General features: G+C 32.3%; 1 protein-coding gene across 1 annotated transcript; it reads right to left on the minus strand.

The window, feature by feature from the left end:
- Nucleotides 1-1,960: 1,960 nt before the first annotated feature.
- On the minus strand, nucleotides 1,961-10,878 carry LOC126776966 (probable cytochrome P450 49a1). The gene is made up of 12 exons (XM_050499829.1): nucleotides 10,834-10,878; nucleotides 10,241-10,417; nucleotides 6,697-6,862; nucleotides 6,512-6,601; nucleotides 5,957-6,073; nucleotides 5,591-5,667; nucleotides 5,294-5,489; nucleotides 4,638-4,782; nucleotides 3,969-4,132; nucleotides 3,818-3,896; nucleotides 3,092-3,292; nucleotides 1,961-2,107 (listed from the first exon to the last, which is right to left on the minus strand). Exons 3-12 carry the CDS (start codon nucleotides 6,789-6,791, stop codon nucleotides 2,000-2,002), a joined length of 1,272 nt encoding a protein of 423 aa, XP_050355786.1. The 5' UTR covers nucleotides 6,792-6,862; nucleotides 10,241-10,417; nucleotides 10,834-10,878; the 3' UTR covers nucleotides 1,961-1,999.
- Between the last annotated feature and the right edge of the window lie 5,729 nt (nucleotides 10,879-16,607).

The raw sequence follows: 16,607 nt of genomic DNA on the forward strand, positions 1-16,607 counted from the left end.
CGATGGTTTTTTTTTTTTTTTGTAAATGAAACATGATACATATAAAAAAACCGCTGAGTTTCTTTCGTCTGTTCTTCTCAGGGCCCCTTCGGAAAACATTCCTAAGAATATTATATTTTACAATACAGAAAATTGCCTAGGATAAAAAAAAATGTACAAGCGTCGATCATGGTCATCATAAATCTTTGAGTATTTTGCCAAACGCAAAAGCAATGCACGAATTCTAAGTAAATAAAAATGTAGCTTACTGTACCAAATTTGTAAAATATCTCGAGCACAAACTGACTTTTACTGTATCATCGAATTACAACAATGAGAGCAACTTTTATTCTATGGTGTTCTATAATATTAAATCTACATATGTGATTGTTAGTTGCATTTCAATACGAGCATGTTTTTAATATAATAAATCCTGTCAGTTCTGGGCCTACAAAATTCTAATAACTAATAAGTGTCACTGTGTAATTGCTAATTACTTTTGCAAGGCGCAACTTCGTTAAAATATATTTGAAACCGTATTACTACTACCAATACTGATTACATACTTATTATTAAAACAGAACATATTTTACATACTACTTCAGGGTTTTAAGTAATAAATCACATTATATTTCAATAATGGGTGAGTCATTGCTATAATTTTGGTAATAATTTAAAGGTGGCCTGGGACATCAAATAATTTTAAAAAGAGAAAATTTTTTTAAATTAATCGAAATATCATTTATTTCAAATACAGAAAGTATAAGGAGTTATCTATATTTTTAGAGTTGGGTGACTGACAGAATTTCAAAGGTTATAATGAAGTCACAATCAACGTCACACATTAATTATAAAACTTATTATTAGTTACCTACTTAGTCTTAATTTACCTTTGCTTAAATTTAAGAGGTAGTTTTTTGTGCTCGGTACTCCAAATACCTAAAATACGCTACTGTTCAAGTGGACATAGTAACTTAACAATTAATACAATGAATATTTTAAAAAAAGTTTATTAATAATTATAGCTTATTAATAATATTGTAATACATAATATTCCAAATATACAATATAATAATAATATAAGAAGTCGAGATGGCCCAGTGGTAAGAACGCGTGAATCTTAACCGATGAACGTGGGTTCAAATCCGGGCAAGCACCTCTGAATTTTCATGTGCTTAATTTCTGTTTATAATTCATCTCGTGCTTTTCGGTGAAGGAAAACATCGTGAGGAAACCTGCATGTGTCTAATTTCATCGAAATTCTGCCACATGTGTATTCCACCAACCCGCATTGGAGCAGCGTGGTGGAATAAGCTCCAAACCTTCTCCTCAAATAGGGAGAGGAGGCCTTAGCCCAGCAGTGGGACATTTACAGGCTGTTACTTTATATATATATATATATATATATATATATATTTCCTCCATATATGTACATAAATATCACTATTTTATTACATAGAATTAATCGTATTATACAAAAACGTAATTAAAAAAAAAAAAAATATATTTATTGGCATTGGCAGGTGTAGTGACAAATGGGCTAACTGATGGTAAATGGTCACCACATTGGCACTATACGACTATCCCTTACATCGCCACTGTGCCACCAATCTTGGGAACTAGCATGTTATATCCCTGTGCCTGCAGTCACACTGACTTACTCACTCATCAACCGGAACACAAAAATACTAATTATAGTATTGCTGCTTGGCGGTAGAACATGTATTGGTCTCACCTACTCAGTCGGGCACAAAGCCCTACCACCAAGTAATATAATAATTTGACTAACACACAACTCTACAAGAGCTTTTCAACTTCTTAACTTTAAATAAATCATTTAATACATATCACAAGAAGCCGTTTAAAATGGTCATCGTAATAATAAGTCGATTGCCTCTAACCCATTTATATGTCAGTAGTCCAGTTCAATTTTTTTTTTTTTTTTCGATAACTTAAAACATATTTTATATGAATAATACACTTATTATATGTATAAATATATTTAATTCCCATATGACTTTCATCGTTCGATCAATTTTATCCGAATAGGCCCATTTGGAGTGTACATGGGGTGCACATGATATTTAAGCGGCTCATGATGATACTCCATTTTAAACGCATTCACCATCTGAAAAATGTAACATAATTATTATATATAATTAACATATAATAAGCACATGAGTATAGTTCTGCCGCTTAAGACCCACATGGTCTATTATTTGGATTTCGGATCTAACTAATTTTAAAATAAAAAAAAATACTGACAGATTTATTAATTTTATGACAGAAATTGCATTTTCCGCCCATAAAATATTTCTTAGCCGAAAATCATTAACCATCAGTATTTTTAAATTTTCTTAATTTGTTTATATTGTAAGAACTAGATCTCAACACGCAATACGCTATGCTCGTAAAAAAGAATTTAAAGACTATTATTTTCCCGCCATAAAGAGTATCTGTCAGTGTTCTTGTTGCCAGATTAAAAATATGATTAATATAAAAATTACAAATACTCTCCAGCAATATTTAATAATAATTCGTATCACATCCAATATAATATATTACAATCTTATGACTTAGCCTTATGACTTAATCTTACAAAATATTTGTTATGGTCGACAAATGGTAAATGAAAGCAACGTGCAAAAACCAGTTTGTGTCGAATACTGTTACATGTGTACTAACTAGTATTGAAAAGCGTGGTGGAATAAGCTTCGAGCATCATCGAGAGAAGGCCTTAGCCCAGCGTTAGGACAAATATGTACTGGGTGCTACTTTTTTATAATTAAAATTTCTTTTTGTTTTATTAAAATACAAACCTTCCGAAATAATTATTAGTGGCCATGAAAGCTCTAATCTGGTTTCTGATTTGGTGAATAATGATTGATAAGTTGAATTGATAAAGACAAATGAACAGATATGTTTTCATTTTGAATGGCCATTAGGAAATATTGAGTTATCTTAAAGATTAGACGTTCAAGTTATGAGAATTACTTAATTGGACGTCTTGCAACGATTCAGAAACTAGAGATAAGTGAGCGACTACAATCTTCAATTAGTCAACAGCCGAAATTAATAACAATATAAATATAAACATTAACTATTAATTTACCTTACAAATTACGATTTGCATTTCTAATTCAGCGAATCTGCGTCCAAGACACATCCGTTTCCCAAAGCCGAATGGAAGAGACGCGAAAGCGTGATGCTTATATGTTGAACGTTGTAACCAACGCTCAGGACGAAATTCCGAAGCTTTAGAAAAATATTCTTCACTGTTACCCATGACATAATGTTGGAATATTACTTGTGTCTAGAAAAAAAAAACAAAATATTGTTATTACGATATCATATTCACCCAATTTACTATATTACCTTTATATACATACAAGTGTAATTATTTATAAAAGTAAAAACACCTTACAATGGACCTTAGCGGGCATCAAATCAGTTTTTAAAACTATTTTGCTTATCAGATATTATTTCAACCTAATATGCCTTACCTCTGTTGAGCATTAGCTTACTAAATAATATTATGCTCTTAAAGTAAGGAGTTTCTTTATACGTTTATATCTAACTGTTTTACGCTCAATTCCTATATTGAACGAATCGGTCTATTACATCAGCCTATAATAACTTTTGATCTATTAACTTTAAGATCGTTCGCATAAAATTTTAAGTCACATAGTTACATGCGACTTCGAAGATCTCGAAATGTTTCTTATACAAACGCTTTAGGATTTTACCTCGTAGATAGTTGTACTGTCCGTAAGCAAATCGAATCGTTTTTTGAATATAATAACCGGATATTAAGGTAGCGAAAGAATAATTTACTTACACCTTTAGGTATATTGTAGCCACAAATTATTGTGTCTTTGGTCAACTGTCGACCGTTGCCAATAACAACTGGGTACATTCTGTAGAAAAAAAATAAGAAATTATTTCCCATCATCGGGACAAAAGTTTTTATTGTGTTCATATTTTTATACCTTAGAACTTCCTTAATACAAGCCTTTAAATAAGGCATTTGTGCCACATCACCAGCTCTCAGTGGTCTGCCTTTCAAAACGCTAGTTATTTCTTTATATAGCTTATCCTGAACATCTGGTCTTCGTGATAATTGATATAGAGTTGAAGCTACTGCGTTTGATGTCTGGAATTAAGATTTATAAATACTTAAATCCAGTTCGTTTTAACAAACATTTTTGAAAAATCATTTTGTAAAATGTAAACAGACGATCACAGAATTTAGATTTTACTGAGAATAACAGACAAATAACTGATTAACTAGTTGGAAGCCAACTAACGTAACAAAATACTGCACCGAGGTGGAGTAAATATGTGATATAATTACAGAAGGTTACGGGCTTAAACTAAAATAATTTCATTTGTGTTTATAATTCATATACTGACGTCACACCGAGTGACGAAAATATCGTGAAAAAATTGCATGTATCAGAAGAAAATTTACCACGTTTGTATCAACTAAATCGCAATGGAGAATCGTGGCTTTTTTTTAAATAATTCTATTTACTATTTTAAATAACGATATTAAGAAAAAAATGTGTATTAATAAAAAGGCATAAAGTCAATAATATTTTGTTCATGATCATGTTATTTAGCATGCTTTAAGTCATCTTAGATTTAGTCGTACATACCGTATCAATTCCCACTAGGAACATATCAAGCGCTGTCACAGCTGCAACTCTTGGTCCAGCAGCAGCCACTAAGTCTTGTAAGAGAGATTTGCTATCATTGTCTCGACATTCTTTCAACGTTCGCTCTACGTGAGATAGAGTAACACTGTGAATTTATTTATTGTGTTAGACAACGTTTAATGAAGGTTGACGGTAGAAAAATTAAGGGAGGGTGTTCCTACTACATGAGAGCATGTGGTAGGAACAGACTGTAAATATTTTGCTGCACATTGCAAATGAATGATTAGAACTCCAAATTTAAAAGTACATAGCTTATGGAATCTTCAGCAATTAGTCACAAACTTCTTTAAAATTTTTTAGAATTAAATTAGACAATTGATCGAGTAGGAAGTATGTAGTGTGAGCAATAAAATAAAAGCAATTATTTTAGCAATTAAGTAACGGACGTTTAGATTGTGTAGATTAAATAGAAGCTCAACGTAACACTCTACGTTCACGTTTACATATTTGACGCGTCATCTTATTATAAATACAAAGTTAATCCCACAGACAATTACGATTATTTATTAATTGGACATATTCCTAACACTCTTTACGAATTTACTAATGAATGGACTAAATTGACAGTCTCGGTAAATAAAGACGTAATTAATTACCTCAGTATCGTGTCCAGGGCGGCTACATATTTCTTGAACATGGTGGTCGGATAGATTCTCCACCATGGAGCTCGCAATTCCAATTCACCCACACAAAGAAAGAACGTGTTAACAGCGTCTATTAAATGCTGACTTTCCGAACCTTCACTTGACTCAAAACATCCTAATCTCGTATCTAATGCTATTAATCCTAAAGCTGAAATTATATTTTATTTTCAAACTAAAATAAAAATATGACAAATATTTAATACAAAATAAAGCAACGGTAAACAGTTTATAGTTATATAATTGTCTTACATTCGAGAGACCATTTATGTACTTCATTTAAGAAATCACTTGGCGTTTCTGATTCATTATTTCTTATTTCTCGCACCCTGTAAAACCAATTTAAATTTAAATGTTTAAAAAATATTATTATTTAAGCTTGGCTTGTTTCATTTTTAATCACCTTATCGTTATAATCGATCTATTTTTTTATTATTTCATAATTAAGTAATGATAACTATCTTGCCACCATTCCACGTGATTGAGGGTAAGTACCTCAACCGCGTGGAACCAGTAACTATTCTTAATTGATATATATGTATACTTCATTGAGTCCCCAACATAGTCGTAAATAATTCTTCAGTAAATATATGTAGTACTTTTGATGTTCATATTCACCTTTTAACGAACTCATCGGCTACTTCCCCAACCTGTTCAGTATATTGGGCAGCAGCACCAGTATTTAAGGCCACTCTAGCAACTTTTGTTCTGAATGCTGCCCATGATTCACCGTGCCTTTTGGATTTATATTTAAAATAAATATTCTTATAAATAACACTTAATTATTAAAAGTATAAATGTCGTAACATTACGAATCTTTTATTAAATACTAACAGTTCGAAATATGGTATCTATCGAGACAAATTCGAGTGGAACTCATTATTCACTTCTTAAATAAATGTAGCATCAACACTGGAAGCTAAGACGTTATGCCCCTTTTGTCTGTAGTTACACTGGCACACTTCTTTTTTTCAACTTTTACTAGATCGACCCGGGATTTCAACAACTTCGGCAGTAAAAACCACTATCACACTATCCTACTATCCACTAGCTTATAAAGTAGCTAAACAAATTTGATTTTTAACTCATTCATATTATATGTATACATTATATTACATCTACATTTTTTTAATTATATAAATAATCTGTGTTGCAAAAATTATACGAACTTACACAGCAATCACTCCAGCACAATGTTTTTCGGCTCCAAAGAAATCTTTCCTCAACTTATGCTTGTAGTAATTTAACGAAGGCATCGAAGGTCTAGAATGAAAATTGGTAATTACACAGAGTGGAAGCGTTATGAATCAAAGCCGCATTCTTCAGCGTGGGTAAAATTACTAACTAATATTTACTACCTATGGGGAGCAGCGTCTTCTCCTCGGAAGACCCTTTCAACTTCACCAGCATCAAATACAAAGAGCATGTCTGGTCTTCCAAGTAATCCGGCCATTTTGACACATTTGCCATATTGCTGTCGCAGCGAAAGGCATACTTGATCAACGTGTTTCACTGAATAGCCTCCTGGAAAAATTAATAACAAAAGTCAATTTCTATCAAGGAAGACGACTGATACACATTTCAAGTCAATAAAGAAGCCGAAATCGTAAAATGCAATGCAAACTACATGTACAAAAAATATATATTATAAATCCAATCAATCCAAAAATATGTCTTTTTTATATTTACCTGATAGTAAATGGTCACCAACGCCTATAAACATTGGCAATGTAAGAAATGTTAACCATCGCTTACATCGCCAATGCGCCACCAACCTTGGGAACTAAGATGTTATGTGTCTTGTGCCTGCAATTACACTGGCTCATTCACACTTTAATAAGTACTGCAATACTAAGTATTGCTCTTTAGCGGTAGAATAAATTATGAGTGGGCGTTACCTACATAGACCACCATGTTTATATGATTGTATGAATATACATAATTTATATTATGTATATTCATCATAAACCTAATTCCCACATCTAAAATGTCAAATTTAATGACAACCTTGTACGAATTTAAAAATTTCGTAACAGTTCATAATAATTATGAAAGTTTTTGTATTCAATTTGTATTCAGACCACAGATAAGATTAAATTGCGAAAAGTGGACGTCGAATGCACTCCTTAACATAAATCAAATCAAAATATTTATATAATAATACAATTTTACAAGTACTTATAATTCAAATAAGATGAACAGGAAAGAAACTCACTCTTTAAAAAAATACGATTTTATATAGATTACGTACACTTAGTTCCTATTTGTTAGCAATGATTCAATTCATGCGCTTTTGTCAGACATATATTCATAAGCAGAGTACCTAATAGGTTTTATTAATGAGATTGATTTTAATAATTAATTAAAGTCAGCCTAATGCCAATGCGTATACTTAGCCCTATATGATTTAATAAATTCTAGTATTAAATTTTAAAAAAAAAATGTCTTACTGCTTTGACTGGTGACAGGAGGGCTGGTTCAGTTTTTTGCACAGAGGATTGGAGTTACGATCCAAAGGGGGAATGCTGCTAGCATTTTTGTTGCCATTCCGTGGTCACAATTTGTACAGTAACTATTTATATTTTTTATATATTTAAGGCTTTAATGTAAATAGTTCTGTAATATTATTTGCTAAGTTTATGTATATCACTTTTTTGTGTAAAGATTAAGTGTTTACAATATTTGTGTAGATATACTGCGATGCAACTGTCTTAATACCAATTTTCTTAAAGAAATCTTCGAGCAAAGCTCTGGTTCTTAAATTATAAGTAGCCATAACGAGTATAAATCATAATATTTAACATTATAATGTATTGTATTTATAAAAATATTACCCTTACCGCGGTGAACTACAAGCCAAGCTTTGACTATCGAATATTTTTTGCTATGTTATACTTTGATCCAATAGATTAGCCAGTGTCGAGTTAATTGGCACGCTCAAAGTGTACTTGGCAGTTGGCATGACTTAGGATTGTCGTATTTGTTAAATGTATTTTTATTAAAAACCATTTGAAAGAAAATATTTCATATTAAAGGTGAATAAAGTATTAATAAGGTATATAAGCAACTGGCCTTGACACATATTACCAAAACCAATTACATTGTTCGAATTCATACAAGTTTAAAATATAAAATACAGATAAAAATAAAAATTGCAACAATTTTAACAAAATTTCATTATTATATATTTTTCATTCGAATATTTTAAAAAGTTTTGATCAAAATGCGAACGTGTTTTATATTCACATACTTTTCATTTTATCGTTTAAATTATTCTGAGAATGTAATTGTCATTTCATTGTAGATGAAAATCACACCTCGTCTCTTAAAATGCAAAACTGCGTTGAATGGCCGAAGAAAGATGAGCGATTGTAACATTCAACGACCTTGCATGACTTCTTTTGACATATAACAAAACGATTTTATAAATATGTAAGCCCCGATATGGCTCGGTGGCTGGAACGCTTGCTTTTTAACCGATGAATAAATGCGAGTTCAAACCCAGGCAAGCACTAATGATTTTTCATGTGATTACATTAATATTATTATGCTGGAGATATTGTAGTGCATAAGTCCACAAACACAAATGAACTTTCATTTCTACAAATCAGAGCATTACCGCGCCACCAACTAAAAATATTTGTTTTATTTATTTTATTTTACGTGCTTTCCAAGGCATTGTAGAGTCAGACTATGAATTTCCGCATTCCTACTATGAACTACTTGTCAGGAAATCCCATAAATTTTACTTATCTGATCTTTAAATTTAATTTTAATGCTGCTGTGATAATTGGATCCTGATATTGATTCGACTTGGGTACCTCAGACCCTTGCGATCTGCTAATGTTTAAGTTTATTTTTTATTTTATTTATAGTATAGGTAGGCGGACAAGACATTGCCATTGTATGAAATGTTAACCAAATCATTCATGACAATGTAGCTGTACTTTATTTATCTATCTATGTAATAAATAAGAAGACGTTTTTGTCTAATACCAGAAGATGCAGCGCGTTTCGGTGAAGTTTTAAGTATATAATATTAATTATATAAAAAGCTGAACTTCGCAGTTTCACCCGCTTTGAATTAAGGAAATTGACGTGAATTGAATTTCATATATTTTTTTAAATAAAATGTATTGCATTAACAATTCGCAACTTGAGTTGTGATTATAACATAGTCAAATGTTATTGTCACAATTAATGAAATTAACCCATACAAAGACAAGGAGAGTAAATAAAAAAATGTACCACAAAACTCGATAAATAAAGATCTCTTTGAGTTAGTAACGTTCATTAAATTACAATATAACGATGGATATAATATAATCAGGATTTCATAAACTAAATGAGAGCAGCATTGTTTAAACAAGATAAAACATAATTGCACTTAGGAAATTGTTACTTCAGATTGTAATAAAACTTTAATCCAAGGTGTATAAGTTCATCTAGAAAAAAAAAATCAAATCTAGCTGGTCGTTTAATTTTGAGGTCAAGGTGTATATCAATTTTTTTATTGACCTCACGTTTGTTGCATACATCTTTCAAAGTTATTAGATCCGTATGAAGTCAGATTAGACCTGATAACATAAAGCAGGCTTAATGTTAAGCATTATATAATACTAGTTTCCGTTCCAGTCGTGTGGACCTACCCGTGTGGGTGGGGGGCTGGTGTGAAGTACCTGGGCACATTAACAGGTGGCATTTTACGTACTCCATGGCACGTATGCAATATTTCATGATTTTTAAGTAGTTATGACGTCAATGCGTAGGTAGAGGAGGTCTTAGCCCAGTAGGACATTTACAGGCTGTCACTTAGCGTGACAAACTCACTTTAACATTTATAGAGTATGATATGTTGAAAATAACATTAAATTAATTAATTATTAGATAGAAACCACTTACCTATATAAGGTATGAATCTCCAAGTGTTGCCCAAAAAAGGAAGCGGCTTGGGTCCCGGTACTTCATCCCAGGACTTTATCGCAGAGTCTAAGGACTCCAACGCTGAGGTAACAGCATGCGTCGATCTGGCTCGCTGCCCCTGAGCAGGGCAAGTTTGAGCTCGGGAGGAAAGATTTCCTAAAATATACAAATTAAATTTATATAAACGAATCGTATTAAAAAAAATTAAGTACGTGAAACTCGATACATATCACGGAATTAAAACCTTATTGCGTCAGAAATGTTTCTCTCAAACGTTACACACATCAATGTTGCACTAAAATTCGACCAGAAAACTTTTCTTTAAAAATTTAATCATATTGCTTAATACACACACTTGGCGGTAGCCCGTCTGCTTAGATATAAGGCATAACATCTTAATTCCCAAGGTTTGTAGCACATTTACAATGTAACAGTTGATTAATATTTCTAACAATGCCAATGGCTTTTGGCTGTTGTGAAAACTTACCAAAATATGGCCCACTTGGCAGTCTGCCTCTTATCTAATCTAAAAAAAACTTGTATTTAAATCAATCACTGTAAAAAGTAGCTACCTATGTCTGAACCACTGCCTAGATCTGCTGCTTGCTTCGCGACACTAGTAGTTCCCATGCTCCGACCACTTAGGCGCTGCAGAGGCCATTTCGCGACGCAGGCTCTCATCGTTAACTACTGAGAAAAAATGCATAAGACAGTGTGAGCTTAGAACTCCTCTCTTGTTTGAGGAGAAGGTTTGGAGCTTGTTCAATCCGCTGCACCAATGCGAGTTTTTTTTTAAATTTATAAGCTAGCACTTGCCTGTTATCACACCTGATGGAAAGTGATGATACAGTCTAAGGTGGAGCGCGCTTGCCTAGAGAATTAGGGTAGGTAAGATAGGCTTATAAGCGTGTGGCAGAATTACAAACGATACATGGAGGTTTCTTCACAATGATTTCGTTCACCGACGAACACGAGACGAATTATAAACACAATAAGCTGATTGGCTACAAGTGCATTAAAAATCGAGTGGAACTCGAGTGCAATTAAAAAATCGCTTAGTACATTGTAATGATCTTCGCATTATCATGATAGCAATCGCATCCTGTTGCACACCGCTCGCCGTACGTCCATAATGTTTTACCTTCACGACGCTATTAAAAAAGCAACGTTTTGTTGTGTTAAAGAAAATTATAATATATATGTTGATATTATGTGTTTGAGATTAATACATTTTTATTTTTTTTAGATTTTATACTAATAGAGGTAAATGGAAAATATATATTTTTTTTAATTATTAATTAACTAAACTTAAACTAACTAACAAAACTTAATTTATATTCATCACACGATATAATTGATATCTTTTACCAAATTTCAGCAGGTTTCCAGTAGTCCAATTTTAAAGAATTGCTTCATAAAAGTATTTATATGATCAAAAATAAATAAATAAATTGTATACTAGACATAAATGGAACTAAACAATAATAAAACCAAAATTGTTGATCAGCATTATATTCTATAGCAATATTACTAGCCACCGAGAGCCATCCCGACTTTTATATACTACTTTACTATTCTTGGTTGGGCTATATGGAAGTCCGTTTGGGTAGGTAGCACCCACTCATCGCATCTACGGCCGAACGGTGATACTTAATATTGTTTTGTTCCGGTTTGAAGGGTGCCTGAGTCAGTGCAACTACAGTACAAGAGACATAACATGTTAGTTCCCAAGATTGGTGACCCATTGACGATGTAAAGAATAGTTATTATTTCTTACAGTCAATGTCTATGTGGTGGTGGTGACAACTTACCATCAGGAGGTCTATTTGGCCGACCGCTTATATTATAAAAAAAATGTATTTCAAGATGAAGTTATTCGATCTGTTGCATTTCGATATCGTGTAATATCGAGTGAAAGTGGAATGCTAGTTAAATGGTAAAAGTACAAGGATAAATGATTTTGCTCGAAGTATAAAATTTCTTATGAGTAGCCGAGTTACAGACTCAATAAAATATTTGTAATATTTTTGAAACGATTTTTATAAAAAAACAGACGGATATACTATGATTATTAAGATTTTAAATCAAGTAATCAGTTATAAGCAATATTAATTTCTTAATCATATATTCGAGCCACCAATGACTGTAGTACACACCACTCTAGGATAGCATTGCTCATTTTTCGCACTGGTTGGTTGGAATGATTAATATTTACCCGTCCGCTTACATATTTTATAAAAAGACTTAGAGTCGTATGCAATTCAATGGCAAATACTCATAAGAGAATAAGTTAATATGCTTTCGCGCCATCTACTGGCGAGTGACAACAAAGTGGATGGTATAAAAACAATCTTAATGCAAAAATATATGCCATATATGTGCCAACTTCTATGGTGGTCTGCCAAACAGTGTCGAATTCTATCAATCTTAATATCATATTATATATGAATATTCTATAATACCAACATTATTTCAAATATATTTGAAAGTATTTCATTTACCTAAACCTAAATTACTGGTTTTCAGCCGCAGTGAGGAACAGGACGGTTTTAGGTAGGCTATGTGTAAAGTGATATAAGATATCTCCATTCAAAGTCGTTTAGTAGTTGTCGCGTGAAAGTGTAACACAATTCCATCCTCGCAAACTTTCGCGTTTAAAGTATTAGTAGATATTTTTATAAAGATTATTCGTCATAAATAAATGCATAATTTTTATATATTTTTTGTATCGTTTTTAGTTAAAGTGTATGCAAAAATCATGAAAATGTTACTGTCGAATGCGATACAATCCTCGCATATGAAATTTTAATTTATAGTGAAAAGAACAAATTGATCGACTGCGGAAATGTGTGTTTCATGGATAGACAAAAACAAGTGTACGAAGGAAGTACAATTTTTTATGTAACTGACAATTATCAGCACGCATATAGTCGACTGGTTGATACGCACGGTTTCATCCGCGTTAAGGTTCTTACACAACCTTGCACAATAGTTGTCAAAACAATTTTAGTCCATCTTATACATGAATGAGAATTTTATTTATTTTATTTTTGTTGTTGTACCTGATTGCAGCGCATCCTACCGGGTAGTGTCAGCCATCCCACTCAAACACATGCAAAAAATATCATCAAAATCGGTTCAGCTCTTTAGGAGGAGTTAATGTGTCAATTAATTTACCCAAGTACATAAAAAAATATATACATATATAAAGACATTCCGTAGAATTGCAAAAGTTGCCATCTATTAAAAGTGGAAGCGCACCAATAGAATCACGCACGCTGTCCATATTACAACACAGACAATATTAATTAATGTTGCAATATCGAATAACAGTTTATAGTCACAATTGACACACATCTAAATGATCATCACAACCTTCGCTCTACGTCTACGACAGACCTCATATTTCAGTGTATCGAGATTTATATTATAAGAAATGTAATAAATCAATTAATATAATCTGTATATTAATATTGTTCGACTGTTACTTTTATTTTATGGTTATCGATTAATTATATCGAAAAATCAGGTTGCGATAGCACATGCAAGTATAATGAACTAGTTACCGCCCGTGGCTTCACCCAGAATTTAGAGTGAGAGGGGCAGGTATACGTAATTCTCTGTACCGACAATGTGTATATAAAATTTCATAGTCATAGTTTGAGTATTTAACAAACAAACACACCATTGCATTTATAATATTAGTAATTCTTCTTACTTCCAGTTATAAGTTGAATTAGACTTCACCCTAACCGAAATATTTGGCCGAATCTCCAATATAATTTAGCGCAAAGCAAAATTATTTATTTGTCAGAAGTATTGACATGTGCTTTGAAGAGCCGGAAAACAATCGTTCTTCGAGGTTGAACCATATTAGGATATTTTTCCATGACAATTCAATTAATACTGAAGCACAATATTTGATCTATGATGACGTAATTTACAATGTACTTGTGGCTAGATGCTTTAAAGTAACACCAAATTCCAACACTCAAATCAAATATATTTTTAAATTTAAGTAAACTTTATAATGATGATGGCCTTCTGACCAATTTCGGCCAGCGTGGTCAATCTCAAGGAGATTAGCCAACTGTGCAAACCATGTGATAGTACATAAGTGCAAACACATGTTCTATTCCCTCACTCTCAAGACCCGATGGGATGGCCATCTGACAAGACCGGAAACAGTTCAAGCGCAGGACCAACGGCTTCACGTGCTTTCTGGGGCACGGGAGTGTACACTTCCAGACTCTGGACTGAATTTTATTTTATTTGTAGAAAATTCTAAGTAGATTTGTCTCAGTAGGTCTAATGTTATGGGTTTGAACCCAGGACCTCAGAATGAGGTTAATTCATCAATATTTTAACTGAATCAATGTTTCGAATCAAGCAGCCTCTAGCGAGAAAAAATAATAAAAAAGCATAGTTGCTCTTTAAAAATAAATCACCCATAACAAGAGGTGTAAAATTGTATTTGTCTCATTATTAAATATACTTATATTAAAAGTTGGTAGATTTTTAAATGATTATATTTCGCTTAATTATCCGGCATTAATCGGTTCTACGTTAAACCGTTCTCATAACAAAGTTACAACGAATATCCACCCATTAATTACCTAACACTAATTACAACAGCGTTAATGCAAGAAATATTACGAAGTTAAACCAATATTAATTTATGAGTTTAATATTTAAACTTCGAACATAATAAAATGAACCAAGAACCTCGTTTGATTTTAAGGTTTTATTTATTAACAAATATATCGCGTTACAATTGTGACATAACGCTAACCTGCGCGTTTTCACAATTTTCGATATCAGAAACAGATAATAATAATAAATAAATTTATTCACCAAAAAGAAACAACGACAAAAAAATTAAGGTACATAACCATAAAAAAAAGAGTTAACAATATCATAATTTGGTGAAAAGGTTGTAGTCTCAGCTAGGCTGCTTTTCAGTCTACGCCTTGTACATATGCTGCCAACACAAACGCTACATTCAGTGCAGTAAAAGGTAAACGAAGATAAAATTACTTAAATATTTAATACTTATCTACAATATCTAGTTATACTTTCACAGTCCGTATGTCTTTTGATAATTCGAGTTTCTCATTAACGAGGATCTCATTTCAAGTTCACACAATTCGAGTACAAATAAATATACATACAACTTATAAAGACCGTAGTCATTTGTATGTAAGTTCGGTTCGGTTCGGACAATGTGTAAACAGCGATTGAAGATTACAGCGATTTCGTTGGAATTTCATATAATTTTGATTGCTTCTATGATATACTTTCTTTGTTTTGTTGTCTGGAATTAGTGCTTTAGAATAAACCCCCGTATTCTTAAGTTGACAATATGATATAACATATACAAAATAGTGGCCTTTTATGGCTGTAAAATTGAGTTAGGGTTATGTTAGCCTCTAAACTCCTGGCCTAGTGCCAGACCACCTACTATAAACCAGCGGTGACCTGTCCGTCATGTTGATACACCATGGGATTATAATAAGCACATTTCGGAATTGATTTTTATATTAACATTTATCAAAATCGGTTCAGTGGTTTAAAGCTAAAATAATTTTATCAACAATCTGAAAAATCATTGAATATTTTAGCATTTGATGACATGATATAACTAGATTTTTAATTGACATAAAAATATATATAGAAAGGCAGACTGATAAACGAACCATCCGATGGAAATGGGACACCTCCGCCATAGACATTGGCATTGCTAAAAATAATGATAATAATATCTGGGACATTTTTCACACACGGCCATCTGATCCCAAATTAAGCTTGTAAAGAGCTTGTACTATGGAAACCGGACAACTGATAATAAATATACTATTTATCTTTCGTAAATAAATTCTTATATACATAATTACAACCAGACACAGGATAAACAGACATGTTCATGCACACAAATATCTGTCCTGGGTGAGAATCGAACCCACATCCTTCGGCGTGAAAGGCAAGCATCCACCAATGAAGCCTACCGGCTCATAACGTAAAAATATTAACCATTCCATATACTGACAACCAAATACGCCACCATAAGAACTCACTTCAGTACTCACTTGCGAATGTTGACAACCCACTTAAGGTGATATACATATTATTTGTATTCTTAAAATGTTATTATTATGATCAATGTCGCATCTCACTTTCAAGTTCGTTCTTACAATCACCGTACGGACAGACAACGTTGCTTTCACATTTATAATATTATCTTTATATATAATCGCTCTCCAGTTAATTTATCAAGTAGATAAATCAATCGGATACCAGTTTCAAGTACCAATTATTTGTATGGATCTCGTTTTTAATAATAATTCAA

The sequence above is a fragment of the Nymphalis io genome, chromosome 21, assembly GCF_905147045.1.
Source record: "Nymphalis io chromosome 21, ilAglIoxx1.1, whole genome shotgun sequence".
Lineage (NCBI taxonomy): Eukaryota > Metazoa > Arthropoda > Insecta > Lepidoptera > Nymphalidae > Nymphalis > Nymphalis io.